The sequence below is a fragment of the Anser cygnoides genome, chromosome Z, assembly GCF_040182565.1.
Source record: "Anser cygnoides isolate HZ-2024a breed goose chromosome Z, Taihu_goose_T2T_genome, whole genome shotgun sequence".
Classification (NCBI taxonomy): domain Eukaryota; kingdom Metazoa; phylum Chordata; class Aves; order Anseriformes; family Anatidae; genus Anser; species Anser cygnoides.
In genome coordinates, this window is record NC_089912.1 from 82,641,283 (window position 1) to 82,667,935 (window position 26,653).

At 42.2% G+C, this 26,653-nt stretch overlaps 1 protein-coding gene and 1 long non-coding RNA gene across 2 annotated transcripts; one reads left to right on the plus strand and one right to left on the minus strand.

Moving 5' to 3' along the window:
* The first annotated feature begins 6,051 nt into the window (after nt 1-6,051).
* KCNV2 (potassium voltage-gated channel modifier subfamily V member 2) lies at nt 6,052-11,840 on the plus strand. Its single transcript, XM_013198845.3, has 2 exons — nt 6,052-7,495; nt 11,565-11,840. Exons 1-2 carry the CDS (start codon nt 6,056-6,058, stop codon nt 11,838-11,840), a joined length of 1,716 nt encoding a protein of 571 aa, XP_013054299.1. The 5' UTR covers nt 6,052-6,055.
* Nucleotides 11,841-12,134: 294 nt separating this feature from the next.
* Nucleotides 12,135-17,414, minus strand: LOC125180503 (uncharacterized). The gene is made up of 3 exons (XR_007159077.2): nt 17,020-17,414; nt 15,554-15,613; nt 12,135-13,332 (listed from the first exon to the last, which is right to left on the minus strand). It is a non-coding gene; the product is annotated as an uncharacterized lncRNA (long non-coding RNA).
* Between the last annotated feature and the right edge of the window lie 9,239 nt (nt 17,415-26,653).

The following is a 26,653-nucleotide window of genomic DNA, read 5'->3' on the forward strand; positions in this document are numbered from 1 at the left end:
CTACAGGATCTTGGATCTTGTTCTCTATTTGTTGCTCAGCAATGCATGGGCAAAGCTCCTAGGATTGAATGTAGAGCCAAAACCCAGGGAAAGCTGGATTTTTCTTTCTCTGTATGAGGCTGCACATGCCTCCCATGCCTTACTTCTTGTCTTGTTACATGTGGTTTCTTTGAAATAGCAAATGAAGTTTTGCTGGCTTTTCTCCTCACAGCTTACTGCAAAATCTTAGGCAAATTATACCCCTCAAACAAGACGTGGTTTGGCTCAAGGTTTAACAGAACAAGCATCGATCCATTACAATATCATTTACTATTTCTGTCCAGAGATTCAGGCTCTTCCTACCCAATGCTAGTTAAAATTCCTCGTATTTACAAAAAAAAAAAAAAAAGTTTTATTCTGTCATTCTTTAACACCATCTGTATAAACTACTCCTTGTAATTATACATCAAATGTGCTTAGAACCTAATAAGAGCTAGCACACAGATGTTAATGCACGTGATCCAGGGTTATCAGTTGGTATGTTGTTGCTGACAAGCCATCCTTGTGTTCCTGTGGGTACTTCTGCTTGAGTATGCTAAGGGATATCACAGCAGAGATATTTCCCTGAGAAAATATATACAGTAAAAATTGTGTCTTTATTTGTTAAAAAAAAAAAAAAAAGGCTGTAACTTAACAACAATCAGCAGAAGTCCACTGCAATACAGAAAAGATGTCATGGAATTGTAGGTATGTGAAAAGGATATTGGCAAGGACTTAGGTGGGCTGGGTAGACAGGAGGAGATGCTGGCAGAAAACAGAAAGAGTCAGTGGCAAAGGAGAAACATGAACCACTTTAAGTGGATGCAAGGAAGAGTCTCCAGGCTAGTGAGAAAGAAGGGCACCCCTTCCAGAATGCCTCTAGTTGAAACAACATGGAGGGGATGAGTCAAGCTGTGGCACAAATACTCAGCAGAGTTGCTTATGTCAGGTGAAACCAGTAACTGGCTGCATCTCACTCATAGTCTTTGGCAAATATATGAATGTAAATACTAAGGAGAGATTTGCTTCACATTTTGCAGCTGTTTTGTTCCATACCTGTGAGCATTTAAGCATACACATTCAACTATGGTAGATCAGATAACTTGTCCTGGGTCCCTGGGCTTAGGCATTTTTCCTCACCCATCAGGTACATCCCTTGGACATCAGTGCTGTTACCCTGTGTGGCACAGACTAACTGCTCAGGTACAAAACTGCCAGCTTAATCTCGGTCATGTTTTGCCCTCTCTGCCTGGTGCCTACTCTTGAAGCTGGCTCGCTGCAACAGCTTCCTCTGTCTCTGCCCTCTCTTTCTTTTTCCAGTGGTGCAGGCAGCACCAGTGGGTGGAGTTGGGGGATTGCATGGGCACATGCTTCCTGCAGTGTGTTAGCAGGAAGAGATGTGGGCAACTTGGTGGTGCTGACTACTCTAACCCACTCTTTCACTCTTCCCATTCATTCTGCACTTTCTAAGCACCCTCTAGGAAGCTGCAGCAACAAGGTTGCCAGGTACATGAAAAAAAAAGAAATACAGTAAGAAACAGGGAATTATTTGTTTGTTTGTTTGTTTGTTTGTTTATTTATTTTCAACAGACGCATGGCATTTTGAGGGCTGAGAAAGTCTGCGAGGGGTGGTAAGATGCAAAGAACCTGAAATCACAGAATAACAAGGATCCTCTTGCCCACTGTCGCTTGCATCTGAGTCCAGCTGAGTTGGGTGGAGAGGAATGGTAGAGTAAATGTTGCTTCAGCTTTAGACATATCTGTTATTGCGGCATAGTGTGAGCTCAGGCTTTCTTTTTTTTTTTTCTGTCCTTTTTTTTTCTTTTTTTCTTTATTGACAATCACTGTTTATAACAAATTGGTATGGGGAACTGAACAGAACAGAACAGAATTGTAATTTTCCCACTGCCTGAGTCGCCCCTCACAGTTTAACCAGACATTACAGTCAGTCAGTCTGCCTTCAACCCCATTATGGTTTTTTTAGTGCCCTAATATAGCAAATAGGACATTAATAATTATCAGGTTATTAATAATCACCAGTAGAAGTATTTTCTAAACTGTCAACATAGCTTGAGAGGTCACTGGGTGTTACTGAAAAAGTCTGACTGGACACTTTGAAACAAATCTTTATGTAATTTTCAGTGCAATTCCCTACAGATAGCTGAGCATGTTGTTTCAAGTCTGAAACTAATGCAGTGAGGCCATATAGAGCCATATAAATTCTTCAAGGTCATTTTAATTAAAAATCGTTATTTATTTATTTATTTAGTCAAGACAAGGCAAGCATATTCAGCTCTGAAGGTGATTTGCTCAGTGTAAAAACATTGTAGTTACATGATCCCTTACCATGGGAAAAGTCAGCACTGCCTAAGTTGAAGGCTTACACAGACTCATCTTCTCATGACCCTCTTCTATTTCAGCTAAAGCTTCCTATTGTGAAAATGGTGTTCTCAGGAAGCTGGTATCCAGAACACTGACTGGTTGATTGGACAGCACTCTCCACTGCTACTGACTGCTACTACTGTCTTCATGTCTCTTCTACTACCCATAAAATAAAATGTTATGCAATTCCTACTACCAACACTTATGAGTACACTGAATGAGATGGCTAAGGAAGAAAATAGGGGTGAAGAAAGTCCCACCTGATCACTTCATTTTCTTGTCTATCTAGGCTGAGAATCTAGCATCTCAGAATCATGTCTGGAAAGAACTTGAAAGAACATAGTAAAAACATAAATAAAGCAATCTTATTTTACCTATTTCATCAGTGCAGGCAACCTTGAGCAGAGTGTATTGGGTGCCTGAGAGTTTCCTTCTCAAGAAAAGATAGGTCAAAGTGATTAGCCTGAGGAGAAGTGAAGCTAGTGACCTTTCTTGCTTTCGTTAGTAGCAATGTCCGAGGTCTTAGACCAGGTGTACAAACTGCTAGCATTTGGCAGTCATGAATTGAAGCTCGTGCTGCTTCATGGTATGAAAAAAAATATATATATATCTTTTGAGTAGTGAGCAATGAGCCTTACCAGAGACTTCTCAGAGGTGAGACCAGGAAGTCTGACAAAAAGCAAAACAAAATACTACAGTGAAGTCTGGCAAGAGGAATGTGGTTATACTCTAGCTTGAATCTTGATTAAGAAACATTCAATAATTTTTGGTAGTAAAATGATAGTATTGCAGACCAGTGTTTTTCTTATGTCTGAAGTAGTTTGCTTAGGATAAAGAAACAGCCCTGACATTGTACATTAATTTGTACTAAGGTTGCTAACAGAGGACTAACCACAGCACGTTTTAATATTCAAAGAAAACTGCAAAGCAGATGGGTGTCTGTAATAAGGCACTGACAATCCCTATAAACATGGGCCTTACCTTTATTGCATCGAGAAAGATAAAGAGAATGGGCAGTGGAAAATTCATGAAACAAAACACCCCCAAGAGCACCTAAATATGAATTGCTAGAAACACAGGCCTTAAATAGTGTGACTTGAAGAAGCCTTCATTAGTATGCAGTCTGAGAACAGAGGTACTGTCAAACATTCAGTTATGATGTCTTTTGTCAAGACCTTGTCCTTGTCAAGACCTAGTAAATGTAAAAGCTACAACAAGGAGGTAGGGAAAAGGTGGAAAAGAAAGAGTAATTCTCACAACAAAGGTGATTTTTTCACATAATGCCACCAAACTAAAATTATTTGCCTGCTTGGGAACAACAAAGGAAAGATATTGCCGCAGGAGAGCTGGGGTACAATGTCCTGACAGCTTGTGTGAAAGGGTAGGGAGCTGAAGGTAGAAGACAGGCTAAAGGGTTGCAGATGGAAAGCCCTTAGCAATACACAGGTTCAGTCACTGTGCAACACTTGGTTTTACAGATGGCAAGCTATGCGTATGTATTATTTCCAAAGGGCAGACTTTCATGGCTACAGTACCTCTAAATATATTATTTAGGTGAGATATGATGGTAGAAGAACATTTTCTGTTGGATAGCTGACACTAACCAGACCCTGAAGAAACATATGCTCAACAGCAGCTGATCTTTTTACTATTTATATCAGTCAAACTAATAATCTCACAGACTTTTTCTGCTTATGTGGCTTTTTTTTTTCAACAGAATCATTTTGTGTTGTATGCAAGAACTCAGGCTGGGACAGAACTCAATCACATCAATCCAAAACAGCTTCTAAGAGCACCTGCTGCCCAAGTATAAGAAATCTCTGAGTTCTTGCAACAGGTCTATTTCCAGATCACTGGTTTCTCCCAGGGCCTGAAGATAATGATCCAGATTTGCTCAGATTATGTCTCTGTGCCCAGGTGCACAGGCAGATGTTCCATGTTGTCGGCTGTGGTCCAACCACAGCAGCACTTTGGGACATACCATGATTCTGGTGCAGGCTAGGCCTACCAAACCTTTTTGATAGACACTCATTACCATGGGAAACCTGGTTTGAATTAACCTTTTGTAGGCCCCTTGCTGTTAGGTAAGCCAGGAATGTTGAAGTTGTGATACTGAGCAGGAAGGAATACAAAGGTAACATAGCCAAAGATGTAACAGGAAGCCTGGCTGCCACTCCTTGAGACAGAGACTTCTTCATTTTAGGGATTGCTTATATATTGAGTTACTTGGTAAGATGCATAAGTGTTTGAGGAGCAGGGATGGAAACCAGGATACTTCCCCTCATCCTCAGTTCCTAGGGGTAGTTTGGAATTTGTGTCAATGTTTTAATAAAATTGCTCTTGAAAGATTGCTTGGATGGCTAACACAGTCACTGATTATTCAAGATTTCCAACAAGAATTTCTTCTGACTGAGAAGCAGTAAAAACAAAACCTAGCTTTTGGCTGCTCCAAGCATTCACACTGCAGCTTTCTGTACCTGTGAAGGTGTTGCCAGAGCTTTCTAGTTTCAGAGTTTCCTAGTGCCTCATCCCATCCTGCACCGGCCTGTATATACCAGGGCTAATGAGCTGGTGTTAAAAAAAACTCAGGGACTAAGAGTATGCTGAAGGAGCCATACGTTTATTGTGTGTATCCTCTTCTTTAGAGGAGCTCTAGCTCAGCTGAAGTGCTTCCAGCATCAAGGGGAAGCAACCTGGCTTTCAGGAGGCTCATTGTTACTGGAGATGCTTGAGCCAGCTCACCGAGGGCTGAGGTTGAAACCTCCACCAAAACAAGGAGAAAGAATCTATCCTGTCCTGCTAGGTACCTTACATGGCTTTATGCTACTAAACATGCCCTACAAGAGAGGGGGGAGTGGCTTTGCACCCTGTTCCCTTTCTCAGCATCTTAAGAAGAGTTTGAAGTGAAGCAGTGTGCTAGAAACCCCTTCACATGCCCGCTCTCACTTGAGCTGTGTCCAGAGAAGCATGAGACCTGTGCCGGCAACCAGACAGACAGCAGATATGCTAACCATGAATGAAGAGGAATGATTTTTATTTGCTCATCTTTGGAAAATATTTTAAGACTTATGATAATGAATCCCCACAAAATATCTGCATATAAGTTATTCATTATTTTCATTAAGGTAAACCAAGACATACTATACTGATGTAGATGAAAGAAATCTATAATGTTCCCTCTCTTCTCTCTGCTCCTCATATGTTTTCATTTTCAGATTATTCTTAATCCCTATATACTTCAATTAGGGAAATGTATGGTTTTTTATTAGCAATAAAACTACGTTTTTTTTCCCCCCTTACTGATTTTTCATAGATTTATGGATCCATAATCATTCACGTCACAGCCTGAGGGACATGAGGCTGGAACAGGATAATAGCCCTTAAATCCCCTTCTCTAAGCACTCAGATCTTCCCTGTCAGCAAGATTAAAACAGTCAACAGCAGTCTTCATGTGTCTATATCCCACACTGAGCTTTCACAGCAACTGGAGTGGTGACTGGCAGGAGGAAAAATGCAGAACTGTCGCTGTGCTTGATATCACCGAGGTGAAGAGAGAAGAGAGCAGGACTGTCATTCTTCTTAGTACCGGAAAGGATTGGTGGTAATTTGTCAACCAGGTGAATGATAAGAAGGGAGAAGGGCAAGGGAAAATAGTATGTTGCAGTTTAACATGAGGAGGCAGTTTCCTTTCCTTAAAGCTAAAGGAAGAGAGAGGGAAGCAGCAAATGTCCTTCCACAGCCCGCCAAGAGGAAGGACGATGAAGGCATGTGTTTAGACAAGCAGAGTGGCTTTTCTGCCACTGCCCGGCTGAGCTCCCAGCCCCTGCTGCTCCTTGGACCGGAGGGGAATTACAACTATTATGTGGACGATGAAGATGAGGAAGAAGAAGAGAAAGAACAAGGAAAATGGCCAACCGGAGACCCATTTGAGGGAGAAAACAAGCTCTCATCATCCATTCCTTGCTCCCCTGCCTTTTCCTCTGGAGCCCCAGCCACGGCATCCACTTCATCCGTGCTGAACATTAATGTCGGTGGCCAAAGCTACCGCCTCACCTACCAGGCAGTGGCCATCTACCCCAAGACCCGCCTGGGTCGCCTGGCCACCTCCACTGACCGCCGCTGCCAGCTGGGCCTGTGCGATGACTATGCTGCCCAGGTGGACGAGTATTTCTTCGACCGTGACCCAGCCGTCTTCCAGCTGGTGTACAACTTTTACGCCTCGGGGGTGCTGCGTGTGAGGGACGAGCTTTGCCCACGCAGCTTCCTGGAGGAGTTGAGCTACTGGGGCGTGCGGCTCAAATACACACCCCGCTGCTGCCGCATCTGCTTCGAGGAGCGCCGCGACGAGCTGAGCGAGCAGCTGAAGGTCCAGCGCGAGCTGCGCTCCCAGGCAGAGGCTCAGGAGAATGAGCAGCTTTTCCACCACATGCGCTACTATGGGCCCCAGCGCTGGCGCCTCTGGAACCTCATGGAGAAGCCCTTCTCCTCTGTCACCGCCAAAGTGATGGCGGTGGCCTCCAGCTTCTTTGTGCTCATCTCCGTGGTGGCCCTGGCACTCAACACAGTGGAAGAGATGCAGCAGGTGGACCGGAAGAGTGGGGAGAGTCGGCCTGTCCTGGAGCACATCGAGACCCTGTGCATCGCGTTCTTCACCCTGGAGTACCTGCTGCGCTTGGTCTCTACCCCAGACCTGCGCCGCTTTGCCAGCAGCGCGCTTAATGCTGTGGACCTCATTGCCATCCTGCCCCTCTACCTGCAGCTGCTGCTCGAATGTTTCGCTGATGACGACCAGCCCCGGGGCCGGGGCTCCCAGCATGAGCATGATATCGAGAAGGTGGGACGGGTGGGCAAAGTGGGACAAGTGCTTCGCATCATGCGCCTCATGCGCATCTTCCGCATTCTCAAGCTGGCCCGCCACTCCACAGGGCTGCGTGCCTTCGGCTTTACCTTGCGCCAGTGCTACCAGCAGGTGGGCTGCCTTTTGCTCTTCATTGCCATGGGCATCTTCGCCTTCTCTGCCATGGTCTACACAGTGGAGCATGACGTCTCTAGTACCAACTTCACCAGCATCCCCCATGCTTGGTGGTGGGCTGCCGTAAGTAAACACAACTCACCTTGCTGAGTAGCCAGAGACCCTCCCTTCCCTCACCACCCTTCCTTTACCCTCTTCTCCCCTCCCCTGCTAGAGTTGCTGACGGTCTTGAAAACAGAAGGCCTAGATCAGTGAACATCTGCTCTGAATTCAGAGCTTACAGGACATACGCACTCACTCACGCACACACATGCATGCACCCATTCACCTCAGTTGTAAGCTTTAATCAAGGCTTAATCAGGCAGACGGTGTTGAAATTCCCATCTGACCAAATGCAGGCAGTACTTGCCCTTTAAAGAAGAAGGGGGAAAAGAGACAGAAATGAAAAGCATTTCTCCGTTAAATCCCATTGTCAGTGTTGCCAAAACAAGCAAAGAAAAAAAAGAGTGTATCAGGCTAGCTGGTTGCAGCTGGATGTGGGATTTTCATTCTTGATCTTTTTGAAAATCTACTGTGACCCATCATACAACTGCAAGTTGATAAAACGTGGTTTATGTACTATTCACTGTACTCTGGACAGGCAAACTTGCAAAGTCCAAACTGTCCCAGAGCTCTGGTTATTAAATTTCATTCGGACCAATGGTTGTTTTACACAAGAGATTGCATTCTGCTCCTTAGGTGGCACTTCCAGGATGCATGTCTGCACATATATACACACAAAACATTGGTGGTTATTTGTATTACGCCAGAGTGGATGAATGAATGCAAAAATAAGTGGAATGGCTCAGGGGGCTTATAATGGGATAGGCTGCCTTCTACATCTAGGTCACTGGTTCGAACCCCCACATCAGTCTGTAGTAAGGGGGGTTAATGTCTGGTTAATGTCACCTTGAGTATTTTTGCAGCCTTTGCTAGAAAGAGTGTGATTTTAGTCCCTTCCCAAGCAACTGGAGTGTGGGTAACTGGCTGAGGTTCTGCTGACAAGACTTAGAAAGGAAGGCAGAATGACCTCATTTCTAGAGACTGCCATGGGGGTCTCTGCTCCAAGGCATTTGGGCACATCTCCTTGAGGTCTAAACTATCACTGATCTGTACTACACTCTGTTATGTGGAGGGATGTTTCTCAGGCAATGTTTTCCATGTTGTTTAGTTCACCTCTTGCAGGGGCATGAAGATTTAGCTGGGAACACAGAACCATGACAGTTTAAAGTACTCCACCTTACTTAAAATCCTCCTGGCTCTGACAGTGTACTGGCAGAATGGTTCAGCATCCCAAACTCATAGTTCACCTTAGAAGCATTTACAATCAAAGATGGCCATGCAACTATTTCCAGTATGCTAACCAATTTTTCTCAGACTATTGGCTGACCAAAATGATAGTTATATCCTTCAAGGTGAGCTACAAATACAAAAGAAACACCTCTGGATTGATAAGGACTAGCAGACAATGGAGGCTGGGAAAAGGAAGCACAGGCTGTAAGTAGATGCTTAGCAGATAATCTTGATGCTCAAGTATGGCAGTTTCCCAATTATCATCTATACAATAACGTGTTTTTTGGTTTTTTTTTTGGGGGGGGGGGGGGGGCTGACTGTGGGGAGAAGTGAAGCTGATCCCTCCCTGTACTGCAGCCAGCAGCATCAGAGAGCTGGAAAACAAGAGCTCTTTATGCGGCAGCATCTGTGCATCTTTACAGCAGCCTGAGTCAAGTCAGAAGGCATTGTGCTAAGGCTTGTTCTAGTCCACCATCACTTGCAGGGTATGTATATTTCCTTTCACAGCAACCAATGCTGTCCTCCATAACCCATTTTTATGGCAGGGCTCCAGGGACACCTCTGACCCCTGGACCTGGCTATGTAGATGTCTACATCCCCATCACTTCCCAGGCAGGGAAACCAAGGCAAACGGACTGGAAAAGAATCAGAAGAACTCACGCTGGACAATCAGCATAGCGTGGGGCCCACAGGATGGCAACCCCAACCCGTCCAAGATTCCTACTTCTGGCCAGCAGCTGGGGAGGCCCTGGCCAACTTCCCTGTTTCAGCAGTGACTAATTAAATGTGGTGGTTTCCCATGTGTTTGTAGTGATTTCTAAAAATGCAAGATACATGAAAAAATCTTAAGATATCACTCCGGCAAACTGGTAACACCATGATTATTTAGATACTCCTCTGAATCCCACATGACTATGTGAGAAAGGCCTATTTACCTTAGCGAGTGTATCCAAAAGACGTGCTGGAGCATGCACATTGTGATTCTGAGGCACACAGGAATTTTTAAAGCCTATTCATTCTTTAAAAGTAAAAATTAAGAAATACAGATCACTCAAATTTCATCAAAATCCAGCAGTGTCCACAGTCTGACCCACCCGAGAGAACAACTCTCCCTCCCAAACTGTCACAGTGATGTAGAAGACTGTGCCAGTGGAACAGAACCTTATCACAGGATAATAGTTTTGTCCTGGCTGGTAGAGATAAACATCTTGCCCTCATCTCAGTATTTATTTTTGGAGATATTTATCCTGTATTATCATTCAAATCCAGTGACTTAATTTCCATTAAACCAAATGACTAATCCTTTTTATTCCGCAGGAAGCACCAGGTGCATCCTACAAATATGCTTATCCAGTGCTGTCTCATGTAGCCTAATACTTTCTCTATTTGAAATAACATTTTATTTAGCATGTTAGAGGATGGCAGGCTGCACACCATGACCTTCCAGAGACTTATTTCAGTGCTAAAGCCACAAGAGAATTACAGTGAAACTCCTGCCTGTACTGTATTCTGTGGAAGTTTTATATTACCAGATACAAACAGTCTCTTCAGATACTGTGAAATAAATAAATAAATAAGTAAAATTCATTGGCTGAAAAAGATCCCTTGCACAGGAACATTACAAGGAAGTGCCAGATTGCAGAAACCTGCAAGTTTTACCTGCCAGAGATATATAAGTTATGTTTACTAAATGTAAACATTATAAACAATCAAGATGCATAGAGTGGAAGAACATAAAAGGAGTTATTTCATGCTGACTGTTTGGGAGTACATTATTTATATGTAACATCCATGTAAGCAAACAGCCAGGAATTTTTAAAACTATATTTTACAAAGAAAGTTTTGCATTGCTTGGTACAGTATAGAGGCCGTATAAAACAAAGCTCATTCATACATACCTATTTTAAAAAGAGAAAAACTTGAAGGCTCAGGAAAAAGATCCTTTATGAACTATGTAGACAATGAGATGGCAAAATTCACAGGTTCATATAAACTGCGAATATAAAATACCATCACTCACAAGCACACAGAAGATATTTTCATCTACCCCAAAACACATTCAAATAAAAATTCAGCAAAATTCAGCAAAAGTTTTGCAAATACCTGCAAGCATATACTGTGAGCAAATATTTCTAGACAGCTGAGAAAGATATGTGTTTTTTCATTAGGTCCTTGTATATATGTAAACATTAAAGGCAATTTTATAAAAAAACTTCAGACAGCTGGGTCACATCTTCCAACAGTGCAAACGTTATAGAAATATATTTCACAATTAGCTGAAGTTTTTCATGTTTTTCATTCACACCTCACATATGTATATATATGACAAACAAAGGTACTCAAAATAAACATTCAACACTCAGAACACACAATACTCAAAATAGAACACACACAATAAGTCACAAAGTACCGGCTTTCATAAGCACACTGGATTTAGACACAGAGGGGTGCCTGTTCCCAGTGACATAATGAGGTAGCAGGGTTGCAGTTGTCATTGGATTTGTGCTGCCCTCTCTATCCACAGCTGAGCAAATCCACCCGCTGGTGGGGAAACATTTGGAAATTCCCTCTGCAGGACAAAGTCTTTAAAAATCTTCCTGACTGGTGCCTCACTGCACTGTTGTCTTTCTTTATTGCAGGAGAGGGATTTATTTATTTATTTATTAACTTCTTTTAACTGGGGACTTTTACATAAAATTAACAGTATCCAAAAAGGCCAGTGCAGTTTTGTGATGCAAAGTGCAAGAATGTTAGCTTCTGAATCATCTCTGATCCCTGAGCAAATCTAGAAAGATTACAAGGAGATAACCGTTTGTATGTCTCTTCCCAGCTAATAAACTGACTGCTGATTCGCTTGTAGGTCAGCATCTCTACAGTGGGATACGGAGACATGTGTCCAGAAACTCACCTTGGCCGCCTGTTCGCATTCCTCTGCATCGCGTTCGGTATAATCCTGAATGGCATGCCCATCTCCATACTCTACAACAAATTCTCAGACTATTACAGCAAGCTGAAGGCCTACGAGTACACTGCTCTCAAGAAAGAAAGGGGGAAGGTGGACTTCACACGGAGAGCCATGAAGAAAATATCTGAATGCTGCGGAGAAAGTGCTGCCCGCCCTTTGCCACAACACTGATATAAGCAATGCCTTGGATGTTGGGTTGGAACACGGAAGCTGAAGGAAAAGAGGGAAAATTGATCAGTCAAGCTAATTGGAGATAAACTGAAAAGGCTGAAAGTAACAAAAATTAGATGGTGAAATCTGTTTTGAAATGAGTTACTTTTAAAAGAAAAAAGGCTCAGATTATAACAAAAGATTTATTTTTTCTTGGCTTTGTTAGTCTGAGAGCAGCACTCAAGTGCTCATCAGCTATCTGGAAGGAGATTATTCAGACAAATCACCCAGAAACTCTGAATTAGATCCACGCAAAGATGTGACCCCTTAAAACCGATCAGACCAATGTCGAAGACCAATGACCAAACCAAAGGGAAACAAATTGCCACCATTAAGGGTCAGACTCTTCACTGCTGCCAGGGTAGTCTTAAACAAATAGTATACTGACTGCATTGCTGAAATTGGTTTTGCATCATCTTTCAAAACCAGGAAAACAGCCTAGAATGTCTTCCTGAATATTAGCAGCATCTACACTCCATGAGCTTTCAGCTTCCACTTGCACTGGTAATTATCCTTCAGTGTCCCAATTGTACTTTTCATCCCAGCAAGTGACTTCCATTTTCACACCTAGGTGAACAACATGCTGGTTTTACTATTTTCCCCACCACCACCTCCATAATCATCTATATTATGCCAAGATTTAGCGGAAAAATCTGGATTTTGAGTTGATAAATGTCATCAGCTTTGAAAACATTTCTAAACAAATACCTTCTCTAGGGTTAAGTGATAATCTACATTTATTCTACTATGTTTAATATATCTGCTTATTGAAATGTTAGAAAAATAACAGGCCTGTCACAGGATGTAAATGTTAGAGAAATGTTCTGAAAAAATACTCAGATGAAACATGTAATAGGTAATATAACATTTTTCATGAAAAGGATCTTATTAGCTCTTGTCCGAAGCCAAATTTAAATATAATTTAAAGTCAAGATACTTTGGTATATACAGATATTAATGACACTTTTCTGACACCTTAACCCATCTCCAGTAGTACCTTATTTCCTGAAATTACTCAGCCTTCTTGCACAGCTTGGCTTTTGCATGTTACCCCAAGTACTACGCAACAAATAGCAGTAAGAAAAAAAAAATTAGATGGGACCAGCATTTCTTGTATTAGTTCACAGTATACCAGGAATATTCTTTTTACATAAGAGCAGTCCTAGGATTTTAAAGATAGGAACCCGAGCAACAGATATGAAAGAAAAGTTATTTAATTGATACCCACATCCAAATAGTATAAACTACGGGGTAACAAAAAGAAGCAATGGCGACAGTCACATGATTGTTATTCATCAGCACTCTTCCTGTGAAACAGCCTGACAGCAGAGATGCTCTTTAAAATTCCTGAACTTCCACGTTGTGTCTGCCGTGCACTGCTGAATATAAATTGTCATATTCAAATCTCAGAGTCAGGCTGGAGACAATGGTGTGAAGCTCACTCCTGGGACAGCTGAGGGTGAAAAAGTTCATTGATTTTGCTACATCCATACAAATTGTGTCAAGCATGGGGACATTTTTCGTTTGCATAGTGAGAAGGTAATCTGTAACCAAGTTGCTCATCTCATTCTCTACCTCCAGACAAACTTATCATAAGCCCAGCTGTCATTTTGTTCTTTAGGAATGACAGTCAGCACATTGTGTGCTAAGCAGCTCTGTTAAAAGCTAAACAGTGTCTTTAAGGCACAGCTGAGCCCTGAGAGTTGACTGTGATAGATGTTTGCTGTCCTGGACTGCACACAATGCAGCAGGCACAATCCCAGCACTCACTGACAAGAATAGCTTCTTTACTTTGGCTCTGGGGTGGTATGAATTTGCATGGCCCTTCTGCACAGCAATAATAGGACCAGTGGCTTCCTTAAGTCACAGGAAGCCTCTCTTTTAGACCCCTGTTGCAGTTGAATGGGGCAGCAGGTAAAAAGTATGCAAAAACACAACTGTGCTTCATTTTCAACGTGCAGCTTGAGACAATAGGTTACATCTATCGGATGAGATCCATTAAAGGACTTAAACTTTGGTGACCACCCAACATTCCAAGACAAGGGACACCTTAATTTAATTTCTCCGTCTGAAGGAGCTGGCAGGACTTAAGAGGCAGTTCCCACACCTTGCAGCCACATGAAGGCAGGACTCGTTATACTCTATAGCTAGGTTATACTCTATAACCTAATGGTTAGAGGCCAAAAACCTTTTAGACATGGAGGAGACACATTTCTGTTCCTTCAGGAGAAAACAATAGTGCTAAATCCCATCTGAGTACTCTGAACCAAGGCATCACACACTAGGCAGCTCAACTTGCCTAGAACCTGCTGCATGCTCTTCTTCCTCAATACATTTTCCTCACTCCACTCTCCAACACCCAATCCCACCATTTTGCTGACGGCAGCTTTGGTGTCTTTGTGATTGCTTTATGATTCCCTTATGAGCTGATTTAACATACAAATGTGACAGTCTGGGGGAGCAGGATTAGATTCTTCATTGGTCTGTGCCCTAACTTGATTTGAAGAGCTCTGACTAATGCTGATGCAAGATACATGGTAGAAGTGTGCAGTTTGGAGGACAGATCTCCGGCAGCTGCCACATGAAATGTGAAGCAAAAAAATGACTCAGAGTTGTTGTTTTTCTCTTTCCTAATAATTGGATCATTTGCCTTGCCTCATGCAGCAGGGGAACAGGCTCTTAGTGAAGTAAGGCATTTTCCAGCAAACCATAAGTTAGAGTTTTGTGTTTTCCTTAATTAAAAATTCATCATTTTCTTTACTGTATTACCCCACACAGCTTTCTGCCTTGTACCTTACCTCATTTAATTGCAGTGGTGCTGACCTTAAGTCTGTGAATTCAATAGTATAGATTATGCCTAAAATTGAGGCACCACAATGCCAACCGGATGTTGCCTGGAATGCCCGAGCTCTGTCAGTACCAGCGTTTTCTGTAGGTGGTTTCTAGCAAGGTCCTCCCACCTGCCCAACTCCTTAGACACCCTACCTGATGCTCCTACTATACAAACTGGCCAGAGGAGCTCCACCAGCCCGGAGGAAGGAAGGAGTTCATAGTCCCACAGAGCAAACTCCTCACTACCTGCAGTGGGCTGTGCATATCTTTATCAGCTGGTTTTGAAATGTAACACTGCATTTTTGCCATTTTGTTGTTGTGTTGACACAATGGTTCCTTTTGAGAAGGGCACAGTTAATTTACTGTCACAGCCACCAAGACTTTCAGTGGCATCACAAGTGCCCCTAGATTACTGTGAAATGAAATAGCCAAGTGCTACATGATGGCATTCAAAAGTAATGCAGGACAGCCTTGATTATCTTGATTACTTGAATGCCATAGGGCTTTGACAATCAAAAGATTTCAAAATAACCACTTCAAGGGAAAATATGCTTAGGTTCAACAAAGATGGATAATACCATCAAAGCTAAAGTAGATAGGGCTTTTTTTATGAGATGTTAATTTGGTATAACTAAGATTTTGGTGAAACAGAGTGGGGGATTCTCAAAACACTGATAAATTAGAAAACTCACAGAATGTGGCCATGCTTAAGTCTTCCATTTTAACTCATTGCAGATATTAATGAGTCCCAGAGGGAGAAGGAAAATATGTTCTATCATGATGCTTCACTACAGACTTAGCAAACATGTTGTCCCTCGTAGACAAAGAAACAATTTGTTTACCTGGATGGCCTGGCTTCATTTTTAGACGGCTAAGTATTCCTTCTTCTATTTCTTGTAGGCCTGTGAATTATTGAAGTAAAAAAAATAAAAATAAAAAAAAAATAGTAGCATGCAGGGATGGTGGAGTCTGGAGTCTGTCCCTACATGAGACAGTGAGAAGAATTCCAATTAGAATAGCTTTTGCACAAATCCTTGTCTTAGAAGAACATCACTTTCTCAGTGCAATTCAGCAGCTGTTTGCTTTTCTCATTCAGAAAGATAGCACTTAAAGGGGTAGCTAGAGTACAGCCATAGATTAATATGCATCTGGTGCTATTCCCAGGCTTCTAAGGCAAACAGTAGTATTCAGTCTTTAAGTATGTATAATTTTAAGATTATAAATGAAATAAGCTTTAAAATTTCTGGGGAAAAATAAGGACTATCAATAAACCTAGGAGGGAAAAAAATACGTCTACTTGCTTTAAAAGTAGCTTTAACTGTTTAGATTGTTCTGTTTTTATGTTATGTAAAAATATTTGATTCATGCTTATCTGCTATTTACAAAACCTTTATTAACTTCTTTATTCAGAAGTAGAGAAAATACACGGCATTTGACTGTAATCTAGCTCTTTATCTTGCATTGAAAAAGAGAAAGGTCAGAGGTACTAGCTTTTTATGTACTTAGGTAATTTAATGGAAATATGCTGAGAAAAATTAAAGCATTCCCCAGGTAGTTCCCAAGACAGAGATTATCAGAGTTCTCAAAATAAAATTGCTCAGAGCTTACTTCTACTCTGTGAAATGTCTCTAAATGGTCATTCTAGCTTCTGAACCAGATTTGCTCCATTTAGAAGCAAAAGCATTTCCCCTTCTATCAATGACCAGATGAACTAGTATCAAACCTGAAAGTGAGTCGTTCACTACCCCTTATAACAGTTCTTCAGGTCACCAAATACCCACACAACCCTCCTTCCTTCAACTGTTCTGGCAGAAGAAACTGCTTGAAACACTTCTACTAGCACCTGGGAAAAGGAGCAGAGACCCTGCTCTGGCTGCCGAGACAGCGTGGCTACACATGGTTAAATTCAACCAGCACTGTCACAGAGAGAACAACTGTGCAGAGGAGTTTCTCCATCCCCACGCCAGAACAGCCTTGCTCAGTAGAAAAGTTAGACTTTTCATTTTTTTTCTCACCAAAGGCTGCATATTAAGGCAAAGGCACAGGCTGAAGACAAATGCAACAGGCCACCCACAAAAGGAAGGTCAGACTTTGAAGTGAATTCTTCGTGATCAAACCCTGGCATAAGCTGGATCCACACTGACATCAAAAGGACTCCACGCTCCTCAGGCAGTTCAAGCCAACTCTTGAGGGTCAGATTGGCCTGACATCCAAACTCCTTAACATCCAAGTATTTTATTATCATAAACAATCGGTACAAAAATAAAAACAGAAACTTGGAATTCAGGAAAATGCCCTCATCACTCACAAGCTGCAACGGCGGTTCTGCTGTGATGGGGGCCAGGAAGGACGAGGCAGGGGGGTTCTCGCAGGGAAAGTGCAGGTCCTTGCATGGAAAATTGTTCACTGCTGCCACCAGGAGGCTAGAGGACGGCAGAATCCCCCCTTTCCTCCAAAACGCCTCGTGCATACACCACTTGCTGCGTTAGCTTGCTCTGCTGTGTCTTCAGGCACAGAGAGCACTAAAATCCTGGACCTCCATGGAGTGCAGTCAGAAAGTGCCTACAAGAAAGAAAGAGTAACTGTAAAATCTGTAATATCACCTCTAGGGACTAAATGAATCTTCAAAATGCCACATCAATTGCACTGGAGATGATTTTCCCTAGCTCTTTCATTTCTAAAAGACAGCTTCAAAACCAAAAATACTCCCAGAAGGTCACTGCACAAAAAGGGAACTGATTCTAGGCAGATCTGAGTGATGCTGGGCCATGGTTAATGCTCAGTATGCGTATTTCTAAAACAGCTTAAACAAACAAAAACATCATCCCTTACACCAAAAAATAAAATAAAATAGCCAGGGAATATGAAATTTCAAGACAAAGTTAACCTCAATTGCAGGCTGTATGAATCATTTTAGATCCATAGTGAGACTTTTACTGGCAGTATAAGCAATCACAGTACTGGTCTCAAGCAGTTGTCATTCTGCCTTATGGAATGTCAGGAAGAAAAGAGACTAGCGACATTTTATACACAGATTTGGAGTGCAGTTCGATCATGACACTGGGCCAGCCAGGAGATTAATCTGATCCCCTGTGAAGGGAAGGTTTGGTCCTGGCTGCTGCCAGGCTTCCTCCCATGTAACTCTGCCATTTAACTCCTGCTCTAGTGTTCAAGTGGGCTCTGTTTGTTTAGCTCACTAATACTTACACTCCGTTTATCAGCTCACTAATAGAAATTAATTCAACAACACTACACACAAGTCTTTAATAGGTTTGTAAACTGATTCATTTTAGTGAATAGCCTGACAAATGCCAGAGCCGCTGTAAAGAGAGGGTACATTAGACACTTTGTATTTCTGTCTGAAAAGGAACTTTGATGTGTAACTGTGGTTTCTGGTTCTGGTAAACCCTACAGAATCTGGAGTGATAGTGTTCAGTCCAGCATGAACACAACAATTTCCTTTGCAAAGATACAATGCTTCAGGCTTCATTCATACCACTTAGTCCCTACTCACAGCATCTTCTTCAGAGTAAGGGCACTCAGTTACATAAAAGAATACTGACCTTAATAAAATAGTCTGAAAATCAGCTTGGTTTAAGGAAAACAACCATTTCAATTAAAACAAAAACAAACAAACAATGAAAACAAACAGTCTTGGAAAGGGAAGGGAAAGGAATGGAAAAGAAGGGAAGGGAGGGGAAGGGAAGGGAAGGGAAGGGAAGGGAAGGGAAGGGAAGGGAAGGGAAGGGAAGGGAAGGGAAGGGAAGGGAAGGGAAGGGAAGGGAAGGGAAGGGAAGGGAAGGGAAGGGAAGGGAAGGGAAGGGAAGGGAAGGGAAGGGAAGGGAAGGGAAGGGAAGGGAAGGGAAGGGAAGGGAAGGGAAGGGAAGGGAAGGGAAGGGAAGGGAAGGGAAGGGAAGGGAAGGGAAGGGAAGGGAAGGGAAGGGAAGGGAAGGGAAGGGAAGGGAAGGGAAGGGAAGGGAAGGGAAGGGAAGGGAAGGGAAGGGAAGGGAAGGAAGGGAAGGGAAGGGAAGGGAAGGGAAGGGAAGGGAAGGGAAGGGAAGGGAAGGGAAGGGAAGGGAAGGGAAGGGAAGGGAAGGGAAGGGAAGGGAAGGGAAGGGAAGGGAAGGGAAGGGAAGGGAAGGGAAGGGAAGGGAAGGGAAGGGAAGGGAAGGGAAGGGAAGGGAAGGGAAGGGAAAGTTTGCTAGGTATTGTGACCCAATGCTTTCTTGTCAGAAAGCAACAGCGTTGCAGCAAGTGAAGTCTGAGCAGCACCTCACTGCTTGGAGCAGAGAATGTATGCACAGATTTTCTAACTTAGTACACCTAATGAAGACTAAAGGACAAATTAGGACCACAGGCAGACACTCAAAGTGCATCTGAAGCAGAAGAAAAAAAATGATCTGAGATGTCCTGTTATGACATATAGTGCATTTGCTCTGTGAGCAAATGTTCTTCTCTAGTGCTTGTTCCAATGTGCACTTGGTCAGTAACACCCAAGCAGCAAAGTAGACTCCAATGCACAGAATATGAAGCTGAATCACCATCTGTGAAAGCAAAGGTCCTCCAACTAGGGCATGATGCTGTGTAAAATAAGAAATACAAAATTACATTGACATCCATCATTGATGAGGATGTGTTAAAGGGAAATCACTGGACCTGAGGGGATGCTGGTGAGCAGCATGGGTTCTTGGGCAGGCCCACTGAGCTCCCTCATGTCCAGGCTACGGCTAATAAAATATTACACAATTTAATGTTAAAATTCCAAGTTCAACTGTTTTTCCTTATTTTGAAGATAAATCATTTAGACATTTCTTAAAGATGTCTGTAAGTTGGTACTACCTGCTCTTTTCACTGCCCACTGTTGAAAGACTTGGAATTCAAACCTGGCTGTAAATATTTTACCTCTTCAGGTAAACAGAGGCAAAAACAAACAAAAAAAATCAACAACCACCAACAACAAAAACAGAGAAAAAACACATACGTGGAAAAAACAGTGGCACCAGTTTGTAAAACAGCCTTTGGAAGCATTTCAACCGTAAAAAGGATGGTTTTGACTGCCATAAAAACTGGTACTATTACCACACCATGAAGATACCTTAATAACAGGTTTTGTGGCACACAGTCCTCTTCATCTAACCACTCTTTAGGAGCAGAAGCTTAACCAGTACAGCACATTGAATGAATTATCATATTGCTTTATTATCTTTTTCAAAAAAAAAAAAAGTTTTATCAGTCATGCTTACAAATCATTACATCTTTAAAATGAAAATCCTTTTTTTCTTTTTCTTTTTTTTTTTTCCTCACACAAGTGCATCATCTTCTTTCTATCTGTTTCAAACACAGAAAACCCTTCCAATGACTTCTTGGTTCAATGCTTCTAGCACTTTTTCACATATGTCTGTATACGCAGAGCTCTTGTTGATTCCTTCCATTATATTTTTCATGGCTATTCTCCCTTTCTGCTAAAAGTTGCAATCCTCAGTAGTTAGTGCAGACTGACAAGCTACAGTGATAGGCAGAAGCTGATGTGGGGAAGACAGTAAGAATCAGAGAATCCATAAGATTTTATATTTTGTAAAGTATATTTTGTAAGATGCATTTTGATTGAAAGAGCATAAAAATCCAACAATTATAACCACCTTCAATGACAGCAGATGACAAGATGACCAAACCCACTTCAACTAGTACAGCCCTCAAATAAACTTTAAATACATAACTAATGCAAAGGAAAATCACAAAGATATAAAATGTTAAATTGGACATATGTAAGGATTTGCTGCTGATAACTAAGACTCAATGTACCTGGCATACTTTCCAGACATTCATGGTTTTTCCTTCCCTCAATCCCTCTGCCAAGTGCTGCTTCTAAATGCAGTACTTGGCAGAATACTGCAGTAAATGCAGTACATTGGACACAACAGCTAAGTGGGTTAGGGACTTTGCATGCACTTCAAAGAAAAAAAAAACATACCAAGGAAAGCTTGCAGTGAATAAATTTGCAGCAGTAGTGATTGGAGAAAAGGTGGAGAACATACTACAATAGATACGTATTTTTGAATAGCAATCTTTCCTAGCAATGCCTCTTTCTTATTAGATAGTTATTACAATCATTATTTACTGATAATAGATCTTGAAAGAGGTTGCATAACCTAAAAGCCTAGGGTCTCAAAGAAAGACAGAGAAAATAAAACAAGGGGGGGGTTGACAAAACAAAACAAGAATAAAAAATAGTGAAAGCACAGGGGAGTTGGAACCAGATGATCTTAAGTTCCCTTCCAACCCAAGCCATTCTATGATTATCAGAATACAGTATTTAAGACCCAAGCAGAAAATGCGGAGAAGTGCTGGAAGAGCAGTATGTTTAGAGCACATAAACTTTTGTGTTTTCACAAAGTAGGTGAAGAATGCCACACACAATAGTGAGAGACTGGTTTTAACAATGATCTTGAACTTGAAAATGCAGACCATCTGATGAATGCTACAGATTTTTCCAAGAAATCAGAAGGAAACATGTCTTGACTAGTGCAGTAACAATTAGGTGAGTTTGTTTTGAAGATGAAAGAAACCTCAGGACAAAACAAAACAAAACAAAAAAAAAAAACTTTAAAAATATCTGATTATTATTATTATTTATTTATTTATTTATTTAAGAAATGTCATAGCAACGGTGAGAACATTTATATAGAAAGTCCCTAAGTGGCAGGTGATATGCCAACATGGAGGTGGCCCTGTGTCCATTCTGACACGTCCACAGCCCAACAAAACAAAAGAGATGGGCAGGAGTAAGAAAGAAAATGTCACAGTTCATGGGTCTAACTACAGTGCACACAGTCCCAAATCATTTCTCCCTTCTTTTCCAGCTACTCCTATTATTCTGCAATTTCTGTTGCCCCCACTTTGTCCTCAGTCCTCAAGAGGACACTGAGAGCACTCAGAAAAAAAATAGAGAATCACTCTGTACATTTTTTCTGCTTTTGAAGAAAAGGTAAGTTGGGGGACAGTCAGAGAAAAAGTGAAACACTTCTTGTTCTTTGTAGCTGCAGACATCAGCAGGAAGGAGAAAGCTGGAAGAAGTTCTCTTCCAAGCAAGTAGCACAGACATTTACTTGCTGTACATGCACTGCCACTTTCTTCTTGGCAATAAAAATAAACACCACTAGCTCTGTTAAGATGCTGGCAGTAATGTAAGCAGTTTATATAATCTAAAGCAGTTATAAGTACTTGCTAAGTGCATTTCAGACAAAACAAAAAGGGAACACTGATAAAGTCCTTTTACTTCCAAGTCCTTCAGACAATCTATCCCTCAGCCTTCATACAACAGACCAGCAAAAAATGGCACTGCATCCAGTCAAGTTCTCCACAGTGGGGAAGTGAGTCCATTCTGTGAGTAGTCTTCCCTACGAGTAAGAAGGCAAGCAAAGGGGGCAGGAGACCTGCATGGATGAGCAGGGAGCTCCTGACAAAACTCAGACAGAAGAAGGAAGTTCACAGCGTGTGGAAAAAGAGACAGGCCACCTGGGAAGAACATAGGGACACTGTCAGAGTATGCAGGGCTGCTACAAGGGAGGCCAAGACCCATTTGGGATTAAATCTGTCAAGGAAGGTCAAGGACAACAAGAAGGGCTTCTTCAAATATATCAGCAGAAAAAGGAAGACTGGGGAAAATGTCAGCCTGCTGCTGAATGGGGCAGGTTCCCTGGTGATAAATGATACAGAGAAAGCAGAGTTGCTGAATGCCTTCTTCGTTTGTCTTCACCGCCAAAACCGGCCCTCAGGAATCTCAGACCCTAGAGACAAGGGAGGAAGTCTGGAGAAAGGAGATCTTTCCCTTGGTCAAAGAGGATCGGTCAGAGAGCTCTTAGGCAAATTTGACATCCACAAATCCATGGGCACAGATGGGACACATGTAGGAGCGCTTAGGAGCTGGCTGATGTTATTGGTAGCCCACTCTCCATAATCCCTGGAAAAGTGATGGAATCACACAACCTGGAGGTCATCTCCAAGCACATGGAGGAGAAGGTGATCAGTAGTCAGCATGGGTTCACCAAAGGGAAATCGTGCTTGATCAACCCAATAGCCTTCTATGATGGAATGACTAGCTGGGAGGATGACAGGAGAGCGGCGGCTGTTGTCTGCCTTGATTTCAGTGAGGCTTTTGACACTGTCTCCCATAACATCCTCATAGCCAAGCTCAGGAAGTGTGGGATGGATGAGTGGGCAGTGAGGTGGATTGAGGACTGGCTGGATGGCAGAGCTCAGAGCGTTGTGATAAGCAGTGCTGAGTCTGGTTGGAGGACTATAGCTAGCGGTGTCCCTCAGGGGTCAGTACTGGGTCCAGTCCTGTTCAACTTTCTCATCAGTGACCTGAATGATGGAATAGAGTGCACCCTCAGCAAGCTTGTGGATGACACAAAACTGTGAGGAGTGGCTGATAAACCAGAGGGCTGTGCTGCCATTCAGAGGGACCTTGACATGCTGGAGGGATGGGCTGACAGGAACCTCATGAAATTCAACAAGGGCAAGTGCAGGGTCCTGCACCTAGGAAGGAACAACCCCAAGCACCAATACAGGTTGGGCGCTGACCTGCTGGAGAGCAGCTCTGCAGAGAGGGACCTGGGAGTCCTGGTGAACAACAAGTTACCCATGAGCCAGCAATGTGCCCTGGTGGCCAAGAATGCCAACAGTATTCTGGGGTGCATTAGGAAGAGTGTTGCCAGCAGGTCAAGGGAGGTGATCCTGCTCCTCTGCTCAGCTCTGGTGAGGCCACACCTAGAGTATTGTGTCCAGTTCTGGACTCCCCAGTGCAAGAGAGACACGGAGTTACTGGTGAGAGTCCAGAGGACAGCTACTAAGATGATCAGGGGACTTAAGCACCTTTTGTATGAAGACAGGCCGAGAGAACTGGGCCTGTTTAGCCTGGAAAAGAGAAGACTGAGGGGAGACTTCATGAATGTGTATAAATATCTGAGTGGAGGGTGTTGAGAGGATGGAGCCAGTCTCTTTTCAGTTGTGCCCAGTGACAGGGGGAGAGGCCACGGGCACAAACTGAAGCACGGGAGGTTCCGGCTGAATATGAGAAGGCAATTCCTTGCTGTGGGGGTGACAGAGCACTGGGACAGGTTGTCAGAGAGGTTGTGGAGTCTCCTTGTCTGGAGATATTCAAAACCCACCTGGATGCCATCCTGCACAATGTGCTCTAGGTGATCCTGTTTGGCAGGGGGGTTGGACCAGATGGTCTTCAGAGGCCTCTTCAGAGGACAGTAATAATTGATTTAAGTTCTACTTCTAGTAGTAAAAGAGTGTCATCATTAGTATACACCTAAACTGTCTACTTAATAAAAAAATGCATTTCTCAAATAGTAGTAATAAAAAATAGTAGACAGTCACTCCAAACTACTACACATAGCTGTCAGTTAAAGCAACTGGAATTTAAGCATGCAAAACTTCAAATCAGAATCACCTAAGTGACCTAAGATACTCTCTTACAGCTTTTTGCTGTTTTTTATTGGTAACTATCTTTAGTTATGACTTACTTTCATTGCGGCCTTTAATTCTCTGAATTGGAAATTCTGTTCCAGATTTTAAGCATTAGTTTATTTGCCTCAGTAACTTGAAAACTGGAAATGGCTGTATCATACTTTTCCTCCAATATCAATTTTATTCTACCACTAATCATTCAGTCACAAATCTGTTGCATTTTTCTTTCACATTGCTTTTTTTTTTTTTTTTCTTGGGGCGGGGGGGTGGGACATGACGCAGTAAATAAGACTTCTTTAGAAACAGTTCACTACAGTTTAAATTCATTATCTGCTGCTAATTATGTTTTATTGTCACAGGGGAAAATCCTGTTACAGATACTAATGAGCTACAACCTTCAGTAACTGATCCTGGAGAAGCTGTCTGTTTACAAGCATGAACATTTTATGTCAGTGGCAATCAGGTCTAATTGGGATTAACCTTTAAGTATTCACCACTACTTAAAAGCTTAGGTGGAATTAGAAGGAAGCAGAGTCAGCAAAGTATCAGTAAATCAACAGATGCAAACAGAAACAAACTATGGAACCACGTTCAAGTGTAATGCTGAAGTACTACTTAAATTAGGTTAACATTAAGTAATTAAAATTGGGTTTATGACTTTTAAAAATTTGCCTATGCAGGCATCTTGTCATTTTTTTTATACTATAAAATCTTCCCCCTGGAGTGGGTGGACCAGTAAGAAGCACGGGACTGGTGAGTAGCAACAGATTACTTCTTATTGAGAAGAAACAATGCATTTCTCTTTCTTGTATAAACTATTTATAATTAAACATACACATCTTGAAATATGCTTGACAATTCCAGTATCTGTAAACAGAATCTGTAAGTTTTGTGTTCTCTAGGAAACCAGAATATTTTACCACATGCTAAGCATGCAAGCTTGTCTGAGTCTCAAACTCGGTAATCCGAATTTCCTGGATGCTGAGCACTGCAGTTCCTGATGGACTGTAAAAGTAGTTGTGGATCATCATTTACCTCTGATACTAAAGTCATTTAATTTAGAAGACTGATTTAATGTACTGAAAATACAGAAGTTTATGCCAGTACTACTGACAATAGCCAACAGTCTTGGATGCCTTCAAAATGAGTGGTCCCTACAACGCACAGCATCAGAAACATTGCAGTGTTTCAGTGTCTAGGCACTGACATTTGAAATCCAGCACATGCTAATTTGCTTTATGAAGAAGCATAGATACATAGATCTTTTAAGTACCAGAACATATAATTAAATTGACATCACTGTTTTTGGCATATGAGGAATGCCTTAAGAACTAGGAATGATGTTGGTCTCCTTTCTCAGTTGACACATGATAGTACACAAGGTAATTGCCTCGAGTTGCACCATAGGTTTAGATTAGACGTCAGAAATGGTTTCTTTACAGAAAGAGTGGTTAAGCATTGGAACTGGCTGCTCAGTGGTGGAGTCCCCATCTCTGGAGGTATTTAAAAGATGTGTGGATGTGGCTCTTAGGAACATGGTTTAGTAGTGGACACTGGACAGTGTTAGGTGATGGCTGGACTTGATGATGTTACGGGTCTTTTCCAACCTAAATGATTCTAAGAAAGAGCTTTGTTCAGGAGTAAAAATACTCATAGACCTTGAGGTCCTCAGTCATTTTAAATGTCCTCACGTTAAATTTGACATCCAACCCCCCCCCCCCCCCCCCGCTTCTGATGCTATTTATAGTACTAGAGAAATAATCCGTAGGAACTTTATATCCCATTTCTTTGTACATAATGTCAGTTCAATAACCACTAGCCACTTCCAACCAGTTGCACTGTTCTTTATGCTGAGGAAGCTATATTTCTATAATGGCTAACTATCCACTACTAGTAAAGGAGACACATCCTACCAGGATATGCAACAGTAGAGAGTGACTCCTACAGTCAGGGATTGAATTAATTTTGCTCTCTCTCTGGATCAGTCTATACGCATGACATTAAATGCCAGCAGGTTGTTACATGGATGTCTTGCCAAGAAAATTGCTTAGCAAGAGAAAAATAAAGTATTGGCTTGATTTTTCTAGAACACTTGCTTGATATTATGCACAAATAAACTAAGAATGATTTGGGTTGGAATGGACCTAACAATCATCCAGTTCCAACCCCCCTGCCGGAGGCAGGGACACCTCCCACTAAACCAGATCCCCCAAAGGCCCATACAACCAAGCCTTAAACACTTCCAGGGATGGAGCATCCTCAGCTTCTCTGGGCAACCTGTTTCAGTGCCTCATCACCCTCATAGACAAGACATTTGGAAGAGATTCTTTACTAAATCTACCCTCTTTTAATTTAAAGCCATTCCGCTTTGTCCTATCATTACACTCCCTGACAGAGTCCCTCTCCCCAGCTTTCCTGTAGGCCCCCTTTAGGCAGTGGAAGGCCGCTTACTGTAAGGTCTCCCT

Bases quoted from the DNA above. Each gene is read 5' to 3' on its own strand.
- KCNV2 (XM_013198845.3), top strand. From the start codon at position 6,056: ATGTTGCAGTTTAACATGAGGAGGCAGTTTCCTTTCCTTAAAGCTAAA. The intron at 7,496-11,564 runs GTAAGTAAACAC...ATTCGCTTGTAG, and splicing joins ATGCTTGGTGGTGGGCTGCC to GTCAGCATCTCTACAGTGGG.